The sequence below is a fragment of the Taudactylus pleione genome, unplaced genomic scaffold, assembly GCF_031769625.1.
Source record: "Taudactylus pleione unplaced genomic scaffold, aTauple2 ptg000198l, whole genome shotgun sequence".
Classification (NCBI taxonomy): Eukaryota; Metazoa; Chordata; class Amphibia; order Anura; family Myobatrachidae; genus Taudactylus; species Taudactylus pleione.
In genome coordinates this window covers 7,334,158-7,349,395 of record NW_028284600.1, presented here as the reverse complement: position 1 = coordinate 7,349,395, position 15,238 = coordinate 7,334,158, and the positions used below count along the sequence as shown (strand labels likewise).

At 47.9% G+C, this 15,238-nt stretch overlaps 1 protein-coding gene across 1 annotated transcript in view; it reads right to left on the bottom strand.

Annotated features, from left to right (window-relative positions):
• Positions 1-7,453, bottom strand: part of CTBP2 (C-terminal binding protein 2) — a 34,229-nt gene extending 26,776 nt beyond the window's left edge. Inside the window, exon 1 of the mRNA XM_088476882.1 lies at positions 5,671-7,453. Within this exon, the coding sequence (XP_088333008.1) occupies positions 5,671-7,453 (1,783 nt within the window). The remainder of the gene's footprint in view (positions 1-5,670) is intronic.
• Between the last annotated feature and the right edge of the window lie 7,785 nt (positions 7,454-15,238).

The window sequence follows — 15,238 nt, the reverse complement described above, 5'->3', positions numbered from 1 at the left end:
CACCTACATTGCATGTTTTTGGAGAAAGCACTTTCCATGCGCACGGCTGCTTTTTGCCCTATTCAATTCCAAAAGATGTGAAAACACGTCCCGGCGAAACTCAAACAGGCGAAAAGTGCTGTCAGAGTTGGGGAAATCATCCTGACACCCCCCAAAAGATGCACTGGCATGGGGGATCACTATGGATTTCTCCCTGATTAGCCCTGCTGAAGGTATTTGTGGTGCTTAAATGCTCATAAGAGCTGCTAATTAGCGTCTTTGCACAAGTGGTGAAGAATAGCATTTAGCAGGGGGTTTTTTTGCGAACATTAGTAGTCCCAGCAAATTTGGGGTACATGAAAATGGGTGCAAGTATGGTTAAAAATCGCTAAAGTGAGGTCTTAAAAAACGCACCTTCAGCAATCACCTGCAATAAAAAAAAAAACACCTGGGGCATACCTGAGTCTATTTTGCTAGTTTTTAAGTTTGTCCCCCAACTTTGCTTTTTAGCCCTCAAAATGAAAGTACTTTTTTTGGGGTGATCTAAGTATTTTTTTCAAGATTTTTGCCGCAGTTTACCTTTGGGGGACTGTCCCAAGGCTGCAGAGGTGTTCCCGCAACTTTGCACCCCAAACCTGCACTTTTTTCCGCCTCATTTCAGAGGTGAATCTTTTCTGCTGTTTACATGATACAGACTTTTCCCACCGGCAAAAAGCAATTGCAATTGAATACGGCGGAAAGTTTCCAATAGGCGAAATTATGTCATTGGCGAAAACTTTTCGCCGAGAACGGCTTTTCGTCTGCAATTGAAAACGGCCCTATATATGTGTTTATTACTGTGAGCGCCAATCTGGGTCTTCCCAAACACAGAGGACGTGACTCAGAGCTGCAGGCATCGCTGATGTTCATGTAGCGGGGACAGTTTTTGTAACTGCGCATGCGCGAAAATCCCTAAATACTGGAACGGCGCATGCGTTACACTGCGTGTGTGCACATAATGTATCAGACATGTTGTGGAAAAGTGATGGTCGTTCCTGGGCAATGACTGGGAGGTGGTTAGTAGTCTACGCAAACATGGTCTGTTCAGTCAGCGTTATGGGAGCGTCAGTGACAGCGGCTGCGTCCCAGACATAGGACTCCGTGGTGTGGCCGATGGTGGGGTCTTAACCAATCGGTACTGCTGCGTGTACAGACCAGGAAAGTGGGCGTCTCATAGCAGCATTTGCATAAAGTTGCGGAGGGGTGACGGCCAATAGACGCTGCTGCGCACGCTTCTGAATCAATCTCTGAATCAGCGCCAATATCGCTCTCTTCTGCAGGGGCCATGGGGATCATGTGATCACTGGGGGGGATGGGTACACCATGCAGAATAAGCTACAATTGCGTCATAAATACAGCTATAGAGCCCTGCAAAGCACCATTCCACCATTGCATAGAGGCTTACAGCCCATGCCTGCCCAATATAACAAGGGCATTGGGTGTGATAAGGGCATCCGGTGAGCATATATGAAGTGCTGTGCATTACAGCATTGAATACTCTGTGGGGCTGATTCCGAGTCATGCGCAAAGAGGCTGCAGCTGCGGAATCCTGATTTACAACCTTAGGTTAATGCGAGATTCCGTTCAACTAATGCGCCTGCAAGCCGAAATCCATGGCGCCACCGTTATTACGCCAGCTGCCGGAATCGTCATTATTAGTATCTGCACCAGCCCCATTCTAGGTACAAAAAACCCAGCCCCGTACGCTGACTCATGATTGCACGGAGCTGTAGATAACACACCCATGACACTCCCACAAGGTGGATCCCTGCGCTCACAAGGTTACCTCCCCGAAAATCCCAATTTTACAGAAAGACAGATCCGACCAAGTTCCGTACAGGACAGAGTTAGGCAAAAATGTGTAAATGTACACGTGTATGTGCTGTATGAACACTCGTCATTTGCGCCCATGCGCACATATCCGTCAATGTCCACCATGCTCTCTATCACTCCCCTGCAGCATGTTGAAATGAACTAGGTGCACCCACACCCTATCTTGCTTCCCCATGAAAGGGACATAACTGAAAAGTATGACCTTCAATGACAGGAATACATAAGGGATGCTCTCACCGAGTCACGAGACAGACGTCAGTATGTATATACACTACTTGTGCTCTACCAGTATGGCTGATTCACCACGTGGACAGTTATTTTGGTGAGGTTTTCAGACACGCAGAGCTCCATATGCACTCGCACTGGCTAATTTATGCACGCCCATGTAACGGCGTTTAAACAGAGAGACACGCCTGCGTTTCTCTGTGATGGATTCCTATGTGCGTCCATTATCGCAGAGTGATTGCTGAGCACAAGCAGTGCTGCTTATACACATGCACGATGGCAAACAATCGCTCGATTGCATGCGTAATCGCCTTTGCATCTGTCTCTGAATCAGGCCCCTGGAGGATATGCTCTGATATGGTATCCGGTCACAATGTCAGCACTAGAATGTAAACATGTCCACAATGTCAACATCTGAAATGTAGACAGACTCAGAATGCTGACACTTAGGTTTAGGTGTAGAGGGGAAGGTTAGGGTTAGGCACTAGGGGGAAGTTAGGGGTAGGCTGTGGGACAGAAGGGTTAGGCACTAGGGGGAGGTTAGGGGTAGGCTGTGGGACAGAAGGGTTAGGCACTAGGGGGAGGTTAGGGGTAGGCTGTGGGACGGAAGGGTTAGGCACTAGGGGGAGGTTAGGGTTAGGCTGTGGAACGGAAGGGTTAGGCACTAGGGGGAGGTTAGGGGTAGGCTGTGGGACGGAAGGGTTAGGCCCTAGGGGGAGGTTAGGGGTAGGCTGTGGGACAGAAGGGTTAGGCACTAGGGGGAGGTTAGGGGTAGGCTGTGGGATGGAAGGGTTAGGCACTAGGGGGAGGTTAGGGGTAGGCTGTGGGACAGAAGGGTTAGGCACTAGGGGGAGGTTAGGGTTAGGCTGTGGGACAGAAGGGTTAGGCACTAGGGGGAGGTTAGGGTTAGGCTGTGGGACGGAAGAGTTAGGCACTAGGGGGAGGTTAGGGTTAGGCTGAAATTGGTTAGGGTTAGACTGTGGGGCGAGTGGGTTATGTACTAGGAGGACCCAGAAAAAGACGACAGAGACGGCCTTCCAGCTGGGACCAGGTAAGTGATCGCTGGGCCACCACGGACGTTCTGTAGACATTCTATCATGTTGACACGTCATCCGCGTAGAGATGATGAATATTAACATGGTCACTGTCGACATACTAAGCATGCCGACATGTTGACATTCTCCTGTTGACCTTATACATGTTGACATGATAACAGCTGACATAGCATATCACACCCCTCTGATATATGCACTATAGACGGAACTGGCAAATATTTAACTGCTGCAATAACCAAACGTATCAGCAGATAACCAACATTATTAGGACATTTGTAATCTCTTAACAAACATCCGGTGCTCAAACAGAACAACAATAGAAAGAAGCATGTTACTGTATGGCTGATGTGGGTAATTATCTCATTAGCACCCCCCTGTGTCACAGAGCCTTACAAGTACATTATTCCCTTGCTCTAAAGATAATAATAACCATACGCCCACAGTTTACACAGCTAATTCCCTGCCTCTGTAAACATACTGCAGCAGTGTCGCTGTGCCAGCCTCAACCCTCCGGAGCCCGCAGGCCCTGGCAGATCAATTTGGAGGTTACCGTGGAGATGCGCATCCTGGGAGTTTAATCACACCCTCTGGTTGCTGGGCGACACGTTACATAAAATTAAATAAAAAGGACCAAAGTTACGGCAGCAAGTATACACGTCTCATGTCATACGCTCTCCTTATAATGCCACCCTCGGGGAATGAAAGGGCTGCAGGGTAAAGAGGCAGGTAAATAGATCCCTTTCATCTCCAGTAACCCTTGATCTTCAGTAGATGTACCAGAAGCCTACATGCAATGTGACCAGTTACACTGCAGCCATGATTATGTCGCCTAGAAAGGAATTAGAAAACGCTGATTTCAGAACCAGTCCCCAGGACTCCACTAACAAAGCTCAGCTTCCGACAGGCTCCCAATGTCTGGCACGTATTGCGCAGCCCCCCCCGGCCCCCTACCTGCTGGGCAGCGAGGCCCATTAAGAGGAGATGTGGCTGGCTGCTCCCCTTTTAGACTTCTCCTGGATGGGTTCCAATACTTGGGGGGTGAGCCAGGGCAGTGGGTCTTGGTTACCATTTAAGTGTGTATATATGCCCTCTTCTGGCTGATGTAACAGAAAGGATAGAGCGATCACTTGGGCTGGCTATTCTCTCTGCTCCTGTGCTCAGACCTCACGTGTGTAATAAAACAGCTTCTTCACATGAGTTCTATATGGCAGTGAATGCGCAGTAACACAACATGAATCTCATTAAACAACTGCAGCAAAACTTAACCCCCTCACTGCCTACAAAAAGTATTATTCTCACATCCAGAACTCTCACAAATGAAATATATCTGATGCTCGTCTGTGATCAGGAGCTACTGTATGTCTGAGCCCCCCCCCCCCTTAGTCCTGCAGGTAAATCAGGAGGCCCAGGCTTGCTGGGACTTGTAATTCCACAACAGATGCAGAGACATATGTTACTCAACCCTGGTCCAATCCTAAACACCATCCCAGAACACTATCTGCGCTGGGCTATAGATTAGGCTATCTGTAGGACTATACATAGGGATCTTTTTAGGTACTCCGCTCATCCAGGAAAAAAAGCCTCTTCACATCTAATGATCTCTCAGCTTACATGACTTAACCCCTTCAATGACTGCATCATGTGTCTCACCAATGCTACTGCCTACTGGCAGGGCAAGGGTTAATTATTTTCACTTTGGTATATTCGATCACCTGTTGCCCACTTAGATAAAAACACCTGGATCGACTAGTGAAACCAGATCTAAGCAACACGCGGCCAAGCCAGACTCGTATCCTATCCCCAATTATTAATGTTTGTAGCTTTGCTTTCAAAAGGTCCTTACCAGTGATTCTTAGCTACTGTATTAGGTTTATCCAGTCCCAATGTTATTATGGTCTAGTATTTAAATCAAATTTAACTATAGGGGATTTTTTTTTTTTCTTTAATACTTATAATATAAACTGTATAATACAATGACAGGCTTGGTTAATCCATGGGTCATGAGATGCTGAACTACAGGCGCCAGCATGCTCTGCCAGTCAAATGCTGTTGGGGCGGGGGGGGGGGGGGGGGGCGTAGGACTTAGTCGAGAACCACAGATTGCCTGATATTTGCTTTTGTTTTATAAAGAACATGCAACAAAGATGTAAATTAATAATCCAGAGGTTCCCAATCGCGGTCCTCAAGGCACTTTAACAGTCCAGGTTTTAAGGATTTCCATGCTTGGCCGCAGGTGACTTAATTAGTGCCTCAGTCAACTTGATTTAACCACCTGTGCTCAACCATGGATATCTCTAAAACCTGACCTGCTGGGGTGGCTGGAGGACCGCGTTTGGGAACCTCTGGAGTAATCAACAAACTATGGATATAAACTATGGCAGGAAGAATATAATACTATTGCAAAGAAAGGTTATTCTATCTATCTCTTACTGCTATTTCCATTACGCTACTGCAAGAACTTTGTCAAGTCAAACTTTGTGCTACAAGGAAAACCAATAAAGCCTCCCTGCCCTGCTGAAACTAGACAGATCATAGTTACTTGGCTCTGGTGATGCCATGGTGGAGACAATGATGGGTGGTCCAGTCCTCCTGGTTACTTTCTGATAAGGAGAGTGGAGGGAGTGCTGATTGGGTATGGTAGATAGTGGCAAGTTCATGGAGGTCTCCAGATGACTCCCATGTTTGCGCAGGAGCTGAGGGCTGCAGTGAGGGCTGTGTACAGGAGAGGTGGGTGGAAGGCGCTCCCTCTTCATCAGCTCCATGGGCACGGTGTAACTAGTGGGGTAAGCCGTCTTTGGCCCGGTTTGGATGTTAGTGTGTACAACAGTCATGGGAATACCAGACTGAGCATGGTAGACGGATGCAGGCCGAGGCTGAACAGGAATAGAATAGCCGGTAGTTTGCACGAATTGTGGGTTAGGGGCATTCATTCCACAAGTTGGGTAGTTGGCTGTCTCCAACAAATGCTGGGACGGGGCGCTAGAAGGACGGCGATTGAGTTCAGCTATTCGGGGGGAGACGGGCTGCAGCGACAAGGAGTGTTGTTGGTTGGGAGCGCCATCCATCACAGAATTGCTAAGGGGTTGTGCATTGAAATCACCGCGCATGAGATCCCCGCGGTGGCTGAAGCTATTGGAGCGAACACGGGATCTCAGGGAGTTGTTTTTCTGCTGGTCTTGTCTCAGCATCTGCAGATCTGTCCTGTAGCTCTTGATAAGACCTGAAAGCAATCTCGCTTGACCAAGATTAGCAGCCACCGATTTAATGTCGTGCTCTTCCATGACAGCCAGTGAGCTGGGCGTGTCGAACCCTTGCTGCATCAGTGCGCCGAGAGTACTTTCGGAGAGGCCTTCATGCCGCAGGGCAGAGAGGAACTCCATATCGGCCCTCTTCAGATCAGCTCCTGAGAGCGACATAGGGATCTGGGCATGGGATGGGGCTAAAGAGCTATCGTACGTATCATAAGCCATCTGAGTGTTCATGTTCTCTCTTGCTGCACCGTAGCCGCGAGTTCCTGAAATAGACGAAGTCCCCAGAGTGCCGTCCATAGCAGCAGATTCACCGGGCTCCACCACCAGGCAGGTAGGAGCGGTCTGCCTCCCTGTTGAAGGATCAATGGATCTTTCCATCATCTCATTATATAGTTGTCTGTTGGGAAATGTGGAAGCCTCGGATCCATACCTGGGGTTGGGTGCTTCTACTGTGTATCTAGCAGGGGAAGAATCCCGACTCCTTGAACGTTGCCCCTCAGTGATGACTCTACCTGTAGGGTCTCTGTACATACGACCTACTTCTTGAGGGTGAAAGGAACGAGCAGGAGTCTGTTCCCAGGCGGTTCGGTTTGTGGGGGGCCCATAAGTGTGTCCTGATCGACTTAGCACTGGGTCTCTATAATAACGAGGATTCTCCAGGGATCTGCCTGTCAGAGAAGGCTCATTATAATAATCGTGAGTTTGCACAGATCCACGCCCAGACATTGCCATCTGCCTCTCGTAGGGATAGCTGAAGTCTGGAACGGAGTTCTTCCACGCTGGCCTGCGATCCTGACGCACTAAGTGACCTTGCTGACCTCGGATATATGCGTCTGGGTAGGAGCAGAGGTCCGCCTTTATCTCCGAGCTGCCTGGCACGATAATATCGCGGGATCTGCTGCTTGGCAGCTTGTAAAAAGCTTCCTCTCCGTTGTAGGTCAGAGAATTGTTTATGCCGGCTGCTCTCTGATATCCTGATGAGACGTCTCCCTCCCAGCTGCCTCCATACCAACCTGCAGCATCCCAGCTACGAGAACGGCTGATGTTCGTATGCTTGCTTGGAACCGGCATTGGAAAAAAAAAAAAAAAACCTTTCAGCTTAGACACAGTGCTAGAGGAGGAGGCAGGGGAATGTCTCAGTTAAAATCTTCTGTTACACGTATATAAATGAAAAAAAAAAAAAAAAAACCCACACACAATAAACAGATGTAGCTGCACCTGAGCTCTCCGAAGGCACAAACAGAAACAGGCGGCTTGAGTTACAAAGTATCGGCTGAATTATTCATCCCAGGTAATAGAAGACGACACAGTACAACACCCCGTTGATAGTGGCTTCTGCAGGCTTCAGGCACAGGCTGGGTGCCCGCATCTAATCCTCGTAGCTTTGCCTGAACTAAACAGTGTGGTGGGGACATTTTATTCGTATGGAGAACTGTATGCAGATTAGAAAACCTGTAAAGCTATAATCCTGTGTGAGACAGCATGGACCCAGTATCAGACTGCTGTTATCAACCCCACCCCTTACTGCTGCACCTCTCATGTCTCATGTTCACTGGTGACAGGAATGGGGACGTGAGGAAAACTAAAACGCCTCAGCTCCTTCTAAATGTCTCCAGATAAAAGAGTAATCTATCTGGGGACGGGATTTAATCACCACACAATGCTATACAATGTCTCTTCATGCAGAGAGGGGCTTTCACTGTAAGGTTCGGGGGGCTGTGTGGAGACTCTGATCAACACTGACAGGACGTGTACAATCTGTGGCACTGGAATACTTTTTGAGACTGCAGTAATCCCACAATCTACATACAATCTTTAGAAGTAGTATAATATATTACTGTCAAATAAAGTCCGACAGCCAGCAGGTCAAATGATCACTCCTACACATATATTAGTGTACATCTACAAAGTTTATTCAATAAAACAGAATGTTGGTACTGAATGCCAAGCAGGATACATGGGCCATCTCTGTACCACTTACCATCTGTGCTGGCCTCAACACTACATACATTATCGCAGTGGCCAAAAAGAACAAGACGTATTGTCGTCACAGTGACATGTGCGGCAGTCCCTGGCCTAAACTGAGCAACAGGTGCGGTGGTCCCTAAACTGGCCAACACGCGGCAGTCCCTACGCCAAGCAACATGTGTTACAGTCCCTACACTGGGCAACCCATATGCAAGTCCCTACTCTGGTAAACACATATGCGAATCTCTAAACTGAGCAATACATGCGGCAGTCCCTACACTGAGCAACACGTGGCGGTCCCTACACTAGGCAACAAATGCAAGAGTCCCTATAATGTGAAAATGATTGGTAACGTCTAGTCGGGACCCCTTCACACGAAAAAGAAAAAGATGGTGAAACAATGGTAGCCATTCCTCCAAACTATTAAATCCATTTACTTTCTTATAATGCATCCTTAGTGTAATGAATTTCCTGATCCGGCTCGTCACTGCCCGAGCCAGCAGCTTATTCCTGCCCATCACACTAACTCATGCTGACCTTAATCCTTACAGGATCACACAGTAATCCTTAAATCTATATACAGAGGACAAATACACAGCACAGAAGCATGGCGGAATAATTGCTTCCCTACAGAAAGTTCCTCTGCCTAATGAAATATTCTGTCACTGCAGGCACTGCAGCATATTGCTGTGCTGTGCTGGTGGCAGAGCCCTGTTTTACAGGTTACAGAGCACAGGACTGTTTCATCCTGAACACATGAAGAGGGAGCAGATGTGTGTTATTTAGCTGCCATGCTGGGATTAGGATGGCATTAACCCATTCACAGATCTCAGGCTGGCTGGGTTAACCCCCCCAAAATGGATCAAAACCGATGAATGGAACAGGCCATTTTTTACCCAAGTGACTTTATAACACAAACAAAGGCGTATGTGTGTGTGTGTGTATGTGTGTGTGTGTGCACACAGGCGGAGATTGTTAATGGATCTCGCTTTGCGTGAAATGGGAATTTCTAGGGAGCAGATTCAATTCAGTGCGCTGTTGATAGAGCCAGGAGGGAGCTCCCAGAGCTATTCAATTCAGCGCCCTGTTTAGTCCGACAGTTGCAAGTTAGGTCCTAGAATGCTGGTTCCCGCAACATAACCTGGGTGTTTAGTCGTGAGAACCGGCATTCTCTGACTAAAGTGCTAGCCAGCACTTTGGTCGGATTTCTCATAGCACCCCTCAGGAGGGTGCAAGAAGAAATAATTTTGGCGACCTAACAGCGCGCAGAATTGAATAGCTCCCCCCCGGCACTATCACCAGCGCACTGAATTGAATAGACCCCTAGGTGGCAACTGCGCGGCTCGCATGGCACAGATCTGTCTCACGGGAGTGTCATAGTGTAGTCCAAGTTCCGTGTTCATTTGGAGCAAGCGGACGGAGATGGGACGCCTGTTTCTTACGGGTCTTGCGCCCAGCAAGGGGTGAGTGTAGATCCCAATACTAATGATGGTGGCTGCAGACGGCAAAACAGTGGATGGCGCAGCCTAGCGCATGGAAGAATAATCGTAGATACAACTCAGAATCAGGACCAGGAAGTGTATCTAGATTATATTAGTAGATGCATGAAGTACAACTAACTTTGAATTCTGGATAATCATACGTACACATTAGGCCTAGTACACATTAATGCACATCAGCGAGCTTTGTAAACACTCTCAGACACCAGGGGGTCTATTTACTAAGCCTTGGGTGGAGATAAAGTTGACGGAGATAAGGTGCCAGCCAACCAGCTCCTAACTGTCATTTTTCAAACACAGCCTGTGACATGGCAGTTAGGAGCTGATTGGCTGGTACCTTACCCTCCGTTCACTTTATCTCCACCCAAGGCTTAATAAATAGAACCTCCCCAGGTCACCAAATCAAAAGGGACGGAAGCCCTTGGAAAAGATACTAAAACATCCAGGTTGTCAGCTTTTGGAAGTAGTGACATTGGTGGTCTAAAAACCGAAGGCGTGCCTGTCCGTTTGTACGCCGTTTCATGAGCGTGCATAAATTAGCCACTGCGATTGTATATACGCAGCTTTGCGTGTCAGAAGAGCTCCAAAGGCTGCAGCAGGTCAGACCTGCGGCAAGGGCAAGATGGCTGCTCGATGTGCATCGATGTTACCAATATTTACGCACTTAAGCGACGTTGTACACATATGAGAAGGCAGCAGTAGGCGTCCTTATGCTCGGGTCGGCTTTGCAACCATTAACATATTTTCGCAGCTGCGATGCGTACGTTAGCGTGGGTCTCTGAACCAGGCCCAGTATTCGGTAGGTCAGAGTACTATCGGCATTAGTAGTAGTCGGGATTATTAGTCACAATCATATATACTGAGGTTCTCATGCTGCCCTAAGACATTTCACTGCATACGAGGTGAACAGACATGAGACGTAGGGTAGTGAGGACCCGGTCTGTGAAAGGTTACAACCTAGAGGGAGGAGGTAATTAAGGTCAGTGTGAAATGACACAAGTAAATGTGAAAGGGTGAAAAACAGAGGGAGTGTATACACTTGAGGGTCTATGAAGGAGAAGTGTATGCATGCAACAAGAGGTAACGTTTTTAGCATGGGCTGCTATAGATATCTCCACATACAACTAGCCTCCTTGCGCGTTAAACAGTCTCTCTAGTCGCGCCATGCTGTGGCGCGACTTGGTAGCGCTGAGCGTCTTTTCATGCAATTCTTCCCTCAAATGTGTTAAAATTATGCGATTAGGATGCACAAGCAGCTTCTGCTGATTAAAATGATATGCGGTTATATCTGCATATCATTTTAATCAGCAGAAGCTGCTTGAGTGTCCTATTCGCGAACAAGACACATTTGAAGGGAAAAAGTCGCATGAAAAGACGGTTGACATTACCGAGTCGCACAGCGCTCACGAGATATGTGTGGCGCGTCTTTTCGAGCACAGATGTATGTGGACACATCTGTATTGCTATAATCGTGCTGTCGTGTATTTGTCTACATGGTAGGTCAATAACAGAAATTCATAATTCACAGCATGGTTATGGGAATACAAATGTATTATGCAATAAGAGAGAGAAAGCTCAATATTCTCTGAAACAGACGCTATTATCCCTGGCTGCAGCATCTATCCAGGCAATCTGTATACAGAGCCGTGGACGGTGTCACAGGTAAATAATAAGTAGTATCGGTTACAAGACGAATGTGATCGTTCCCTGGTAATGTTTTTTGTAAACACAGTTTGTAAAGTTTGTGGTAACTTAATTTATTAGAGTGCAGGACTAGGGGAAGGGATGGGAATCAAAGGAGCCTAGACAACCAAAGGAGGGCAGCGATCTAATATCAGCCAGGTCAGAGATCACGGGGATCTGTTACTGATCATTAGGGGCTTATAAATAAATAAAATGGATGCAATGAGCAGTGTAGTGATCACATTTCAAAGTGACTCAACAAAAACAGGTTTAATCCAAAAAAGAGCGGACAGAAAGTAAATTGCCGTAGCATGTGCCCTAGTTAGCGTAGCCTACATGTCCCGGTATTTTTCCTGAAATGTAATTATAGTATATTGGGAGAAAATAATATATAACCACGAAGATGATGGATCTTCAAACAAAACAAAACAAAAATACTTTACAGTGTCATTAATTATATTATAATAACATTCCGAAACACGTCAGTAACTCCAAAACTGGGTGCCACGGGGCACTTGCACGGTTGCCACCGGTTGGTGGTCCAGGACCAAATCAAATTATTTATGGTCCATTTCATAGGCAAAACCAGTGCTGGTGGCTGCCAATCATAAAATCTGTGGCCAAGCGCAGCCCTGTGCGCCACCGTATGACTGACCCTAAGGATGACATAGAAGCACAATTTACTTAATTTCATATTTTTATCTGAATTTCTTAATAAGAAACTTTTGGCCTAGGGGCATTGGCGTATCTGTAACGGGTGCAGGCTGAGCACTGCACACAAGCCCACACCGCACCCTTATAATTAATATACTTACCTCCCCGGGAACCCACATCGGCCGGTGCCGCAGACTGATATCACCATGAAGATGTTGCGGCTGACATTCTCCCAGTGATTTGTGCCTGCGCACTAGAGATGTCCACAGGAACGTAGAGTGTGTGCAGGAGGCTCTGGTACAAAGCAAAGAGCCTACTGTGTTGTCGGAGAAGAGGGGGCCCCTCCTCCCTTACACCGCCCCTGTCTAGGGGGCCCCTCCTCCCTTACACCGCCCCGTCTAGGGGGCCCCCTCCTCCCTTACACTGCCCCTGTCTAGGGGTACCATGAAAAAAATGCTTAAACTCTGGTGCACCGTGATTCAAGAAAGTTTGGGAACCCCTGATATTACATGAAGTTTCCCGGAGCTTGTATTCCTAAACCATGCTAGGTACCAAAGATGCCACTGAAAATGGCTCCACTCTGCATAAGCACAACTCAGAAGAAGAGGTGGCAGCTCTGACCACACACCCATGGGACACTTCTCATGCGTGAGCTCCCTGTAACGCCCATTCAGCCGGAGAGAAGCAACTGAGAATGCGTCCCAATCGCTCATAGACGCTCTCAGCCGTGTATGCCGGTTACAGCCCATGCACAGTATGCTAACAATCGCTGTCGCATTTGGACTAGCGTACAATTCAGAATCAGGCTCCTTGTTATCAAGCCAGTGAAATTACTAGAACGGTCAGCCTTTGTAGGCTAATTACAATGGATAGCCTACCTACAATTGGATAACAATTGACAATGTGAACAATCTGAAATACTGTTAAGGTATGAGAACTTTTACACATACAATTTTGGGTTGAGTGATGCTTTAAAGATTAGAAGCCCAGATTTCACTACGATGCAGGGTCATACAGGAGGATGCGGAAACTGCCCTTCAGATATACAGATAAAGGTGATGGGGGCTTGGGACAGAAGGTGACATGGGCTGGCGACAGAGGAAGGTGATCGGGGCTTGGGACAGAAGGTGACATGGGCTGGGGGCAGAAGAAGGTGATGTGGGCTGGGGCAGAAGGTAACATGGGCTGGGGGCAGAAGAAGGTGATGGGGGCTGGGGCAGAAGAAGGTGATGGGGGCTGGGGCAGAAGGTAACATGGGTGGGGGCAGAAGAAGGTGATGTTGGCAGGGGCAGAAGGTAACATGGGCTGGGGGCAGAAGAAGGTGATGGGGGCTGGGGCAGAAGGTAACATTGGCTGGGGGCAGAAGGTAACATGGGTGGCGGCAGATGAAGGTGATGAGGACTTGGGACAGAAGGTGTCATGGGCTGGGGACAGAGGAAGGTGATGGGGGGGCTGGGGATAGAGGAAGTTGAAGGGGCAAAGGAAGATGATGGGGGTAGCAGGTGACATGGGCTGGGGGCAGAGGAAGATGAAGGGACAGAGGAAGGTGATGGGGGTTGGGGTAGAAGGTGACACCGGCTGGGGGCAGAAGAAGGTGATTGGGGCTAGGGATAGAGGAAGATGAAGGAGCACTGGAAGGTGATGGGGGCTAGGGATGGAGGAAGATGAAGGGGCAGAGGAAGGTGATGGGGGCTAGGGATGGATGAAGGGGCAGAGGAAGGTGATGGGGCTGGGGGTAGAAGGTGACACGGGCTGGGGGCAGAGGAAGGTGAAGGGGTCTAGGGATGAAGAAAGGTGAAGGGGGCAGAGGACGATTATGAGGGCAGAGGAAGGTGATTTGTGTTTGACATCAGCTGTTTTAAGATGACTACAGTAACTGGGGGCAGCTGTATCAAAGTTTGGAGAGAGATAAAGTACCAACCAATCACATTCTAACCAGCGGCGTAGAGGAGGGGCCCGTGTTCATTCCTCGTCCGGGCCCCCTCCTCTTTTCCCCGGCGGCCGGCAGCAGACTGACGCGTCTGACCGTCGACCGCAGCATCAGTAGACTCTGGGCACTAGAGTGTGCCCAGAGTCTACTGCGCATGCACAGATTGCCCGGAGAAATGGCGTGGCTGCCATTTTCCCGGCGTTTTCCTCACTGCGCATGCACAAAACGGCAGAAAAATGGCCACGGCAGCCACTTTCCGGCATTTTGTGCATGGCTGAGACACTTGACCCGGTAAGTATTAGGCAATATGGGTGCAGGGTGTGCGGTGCGGGCCCCCCCTGGACAGGGCCTGTGTACCGCACACCCTGCACCCATTATAGATAAGCCCCTGATTCTAACTGTAATTTTACAGGCTACATTTGAAAGATGTCAGGAGCTGATTGGTTGGTACTTTATCTCTCTCCATTCTATCTCTCTCTAAGGTTTGATACATCTCCCCTTATTTCATGTCTCAGCTTTCCGCTGTCTCCCCTAATTCTGCCAGTGATGCACCACTGGTAGCAGCACAGAAATGCCATCACCAATGGTCGCTTTGTGATTGGCAGCAGACAATGCTGCTATACAGTAGCCGCACATACCGTCCCCATCAGCAGCTACAATTGTTATTCCACTACCTTATGTATCAGGTGTCCCAGCACCTCTTAGGCAGCAAACTCATCTTTTTCTTCTGTGTCATTGTATGTCATTTGTTTATATAATCCCTTCACTGTAAACAATGTGTAATATGGTTTTATTATAAAATCTTGTTTATTGTTGGAGTTTATTATATATATTTTGATAATGAGTATTCTTAGTGCTTAGAGGGTGCAAAAGCATTCCCCCCCCCTCCTTTTATTCTGCATTAGAACTACAGGTCTCAGTATGGAAGCACCTCTTCTGTTTAAATTAGGATGTGCAGCCCAGCCCCCCCCCACACTTTTTTCTAACAATGTGTAATATGCCCGCATTTTATAATTAAAATATAAAAACAATAATAATAATAACACAAAGCTATAATCTAGAATAAAATCTTACAACATTGGGACTGTAAAACTTACAGTGTAAAAAGCAGTTACAGACACA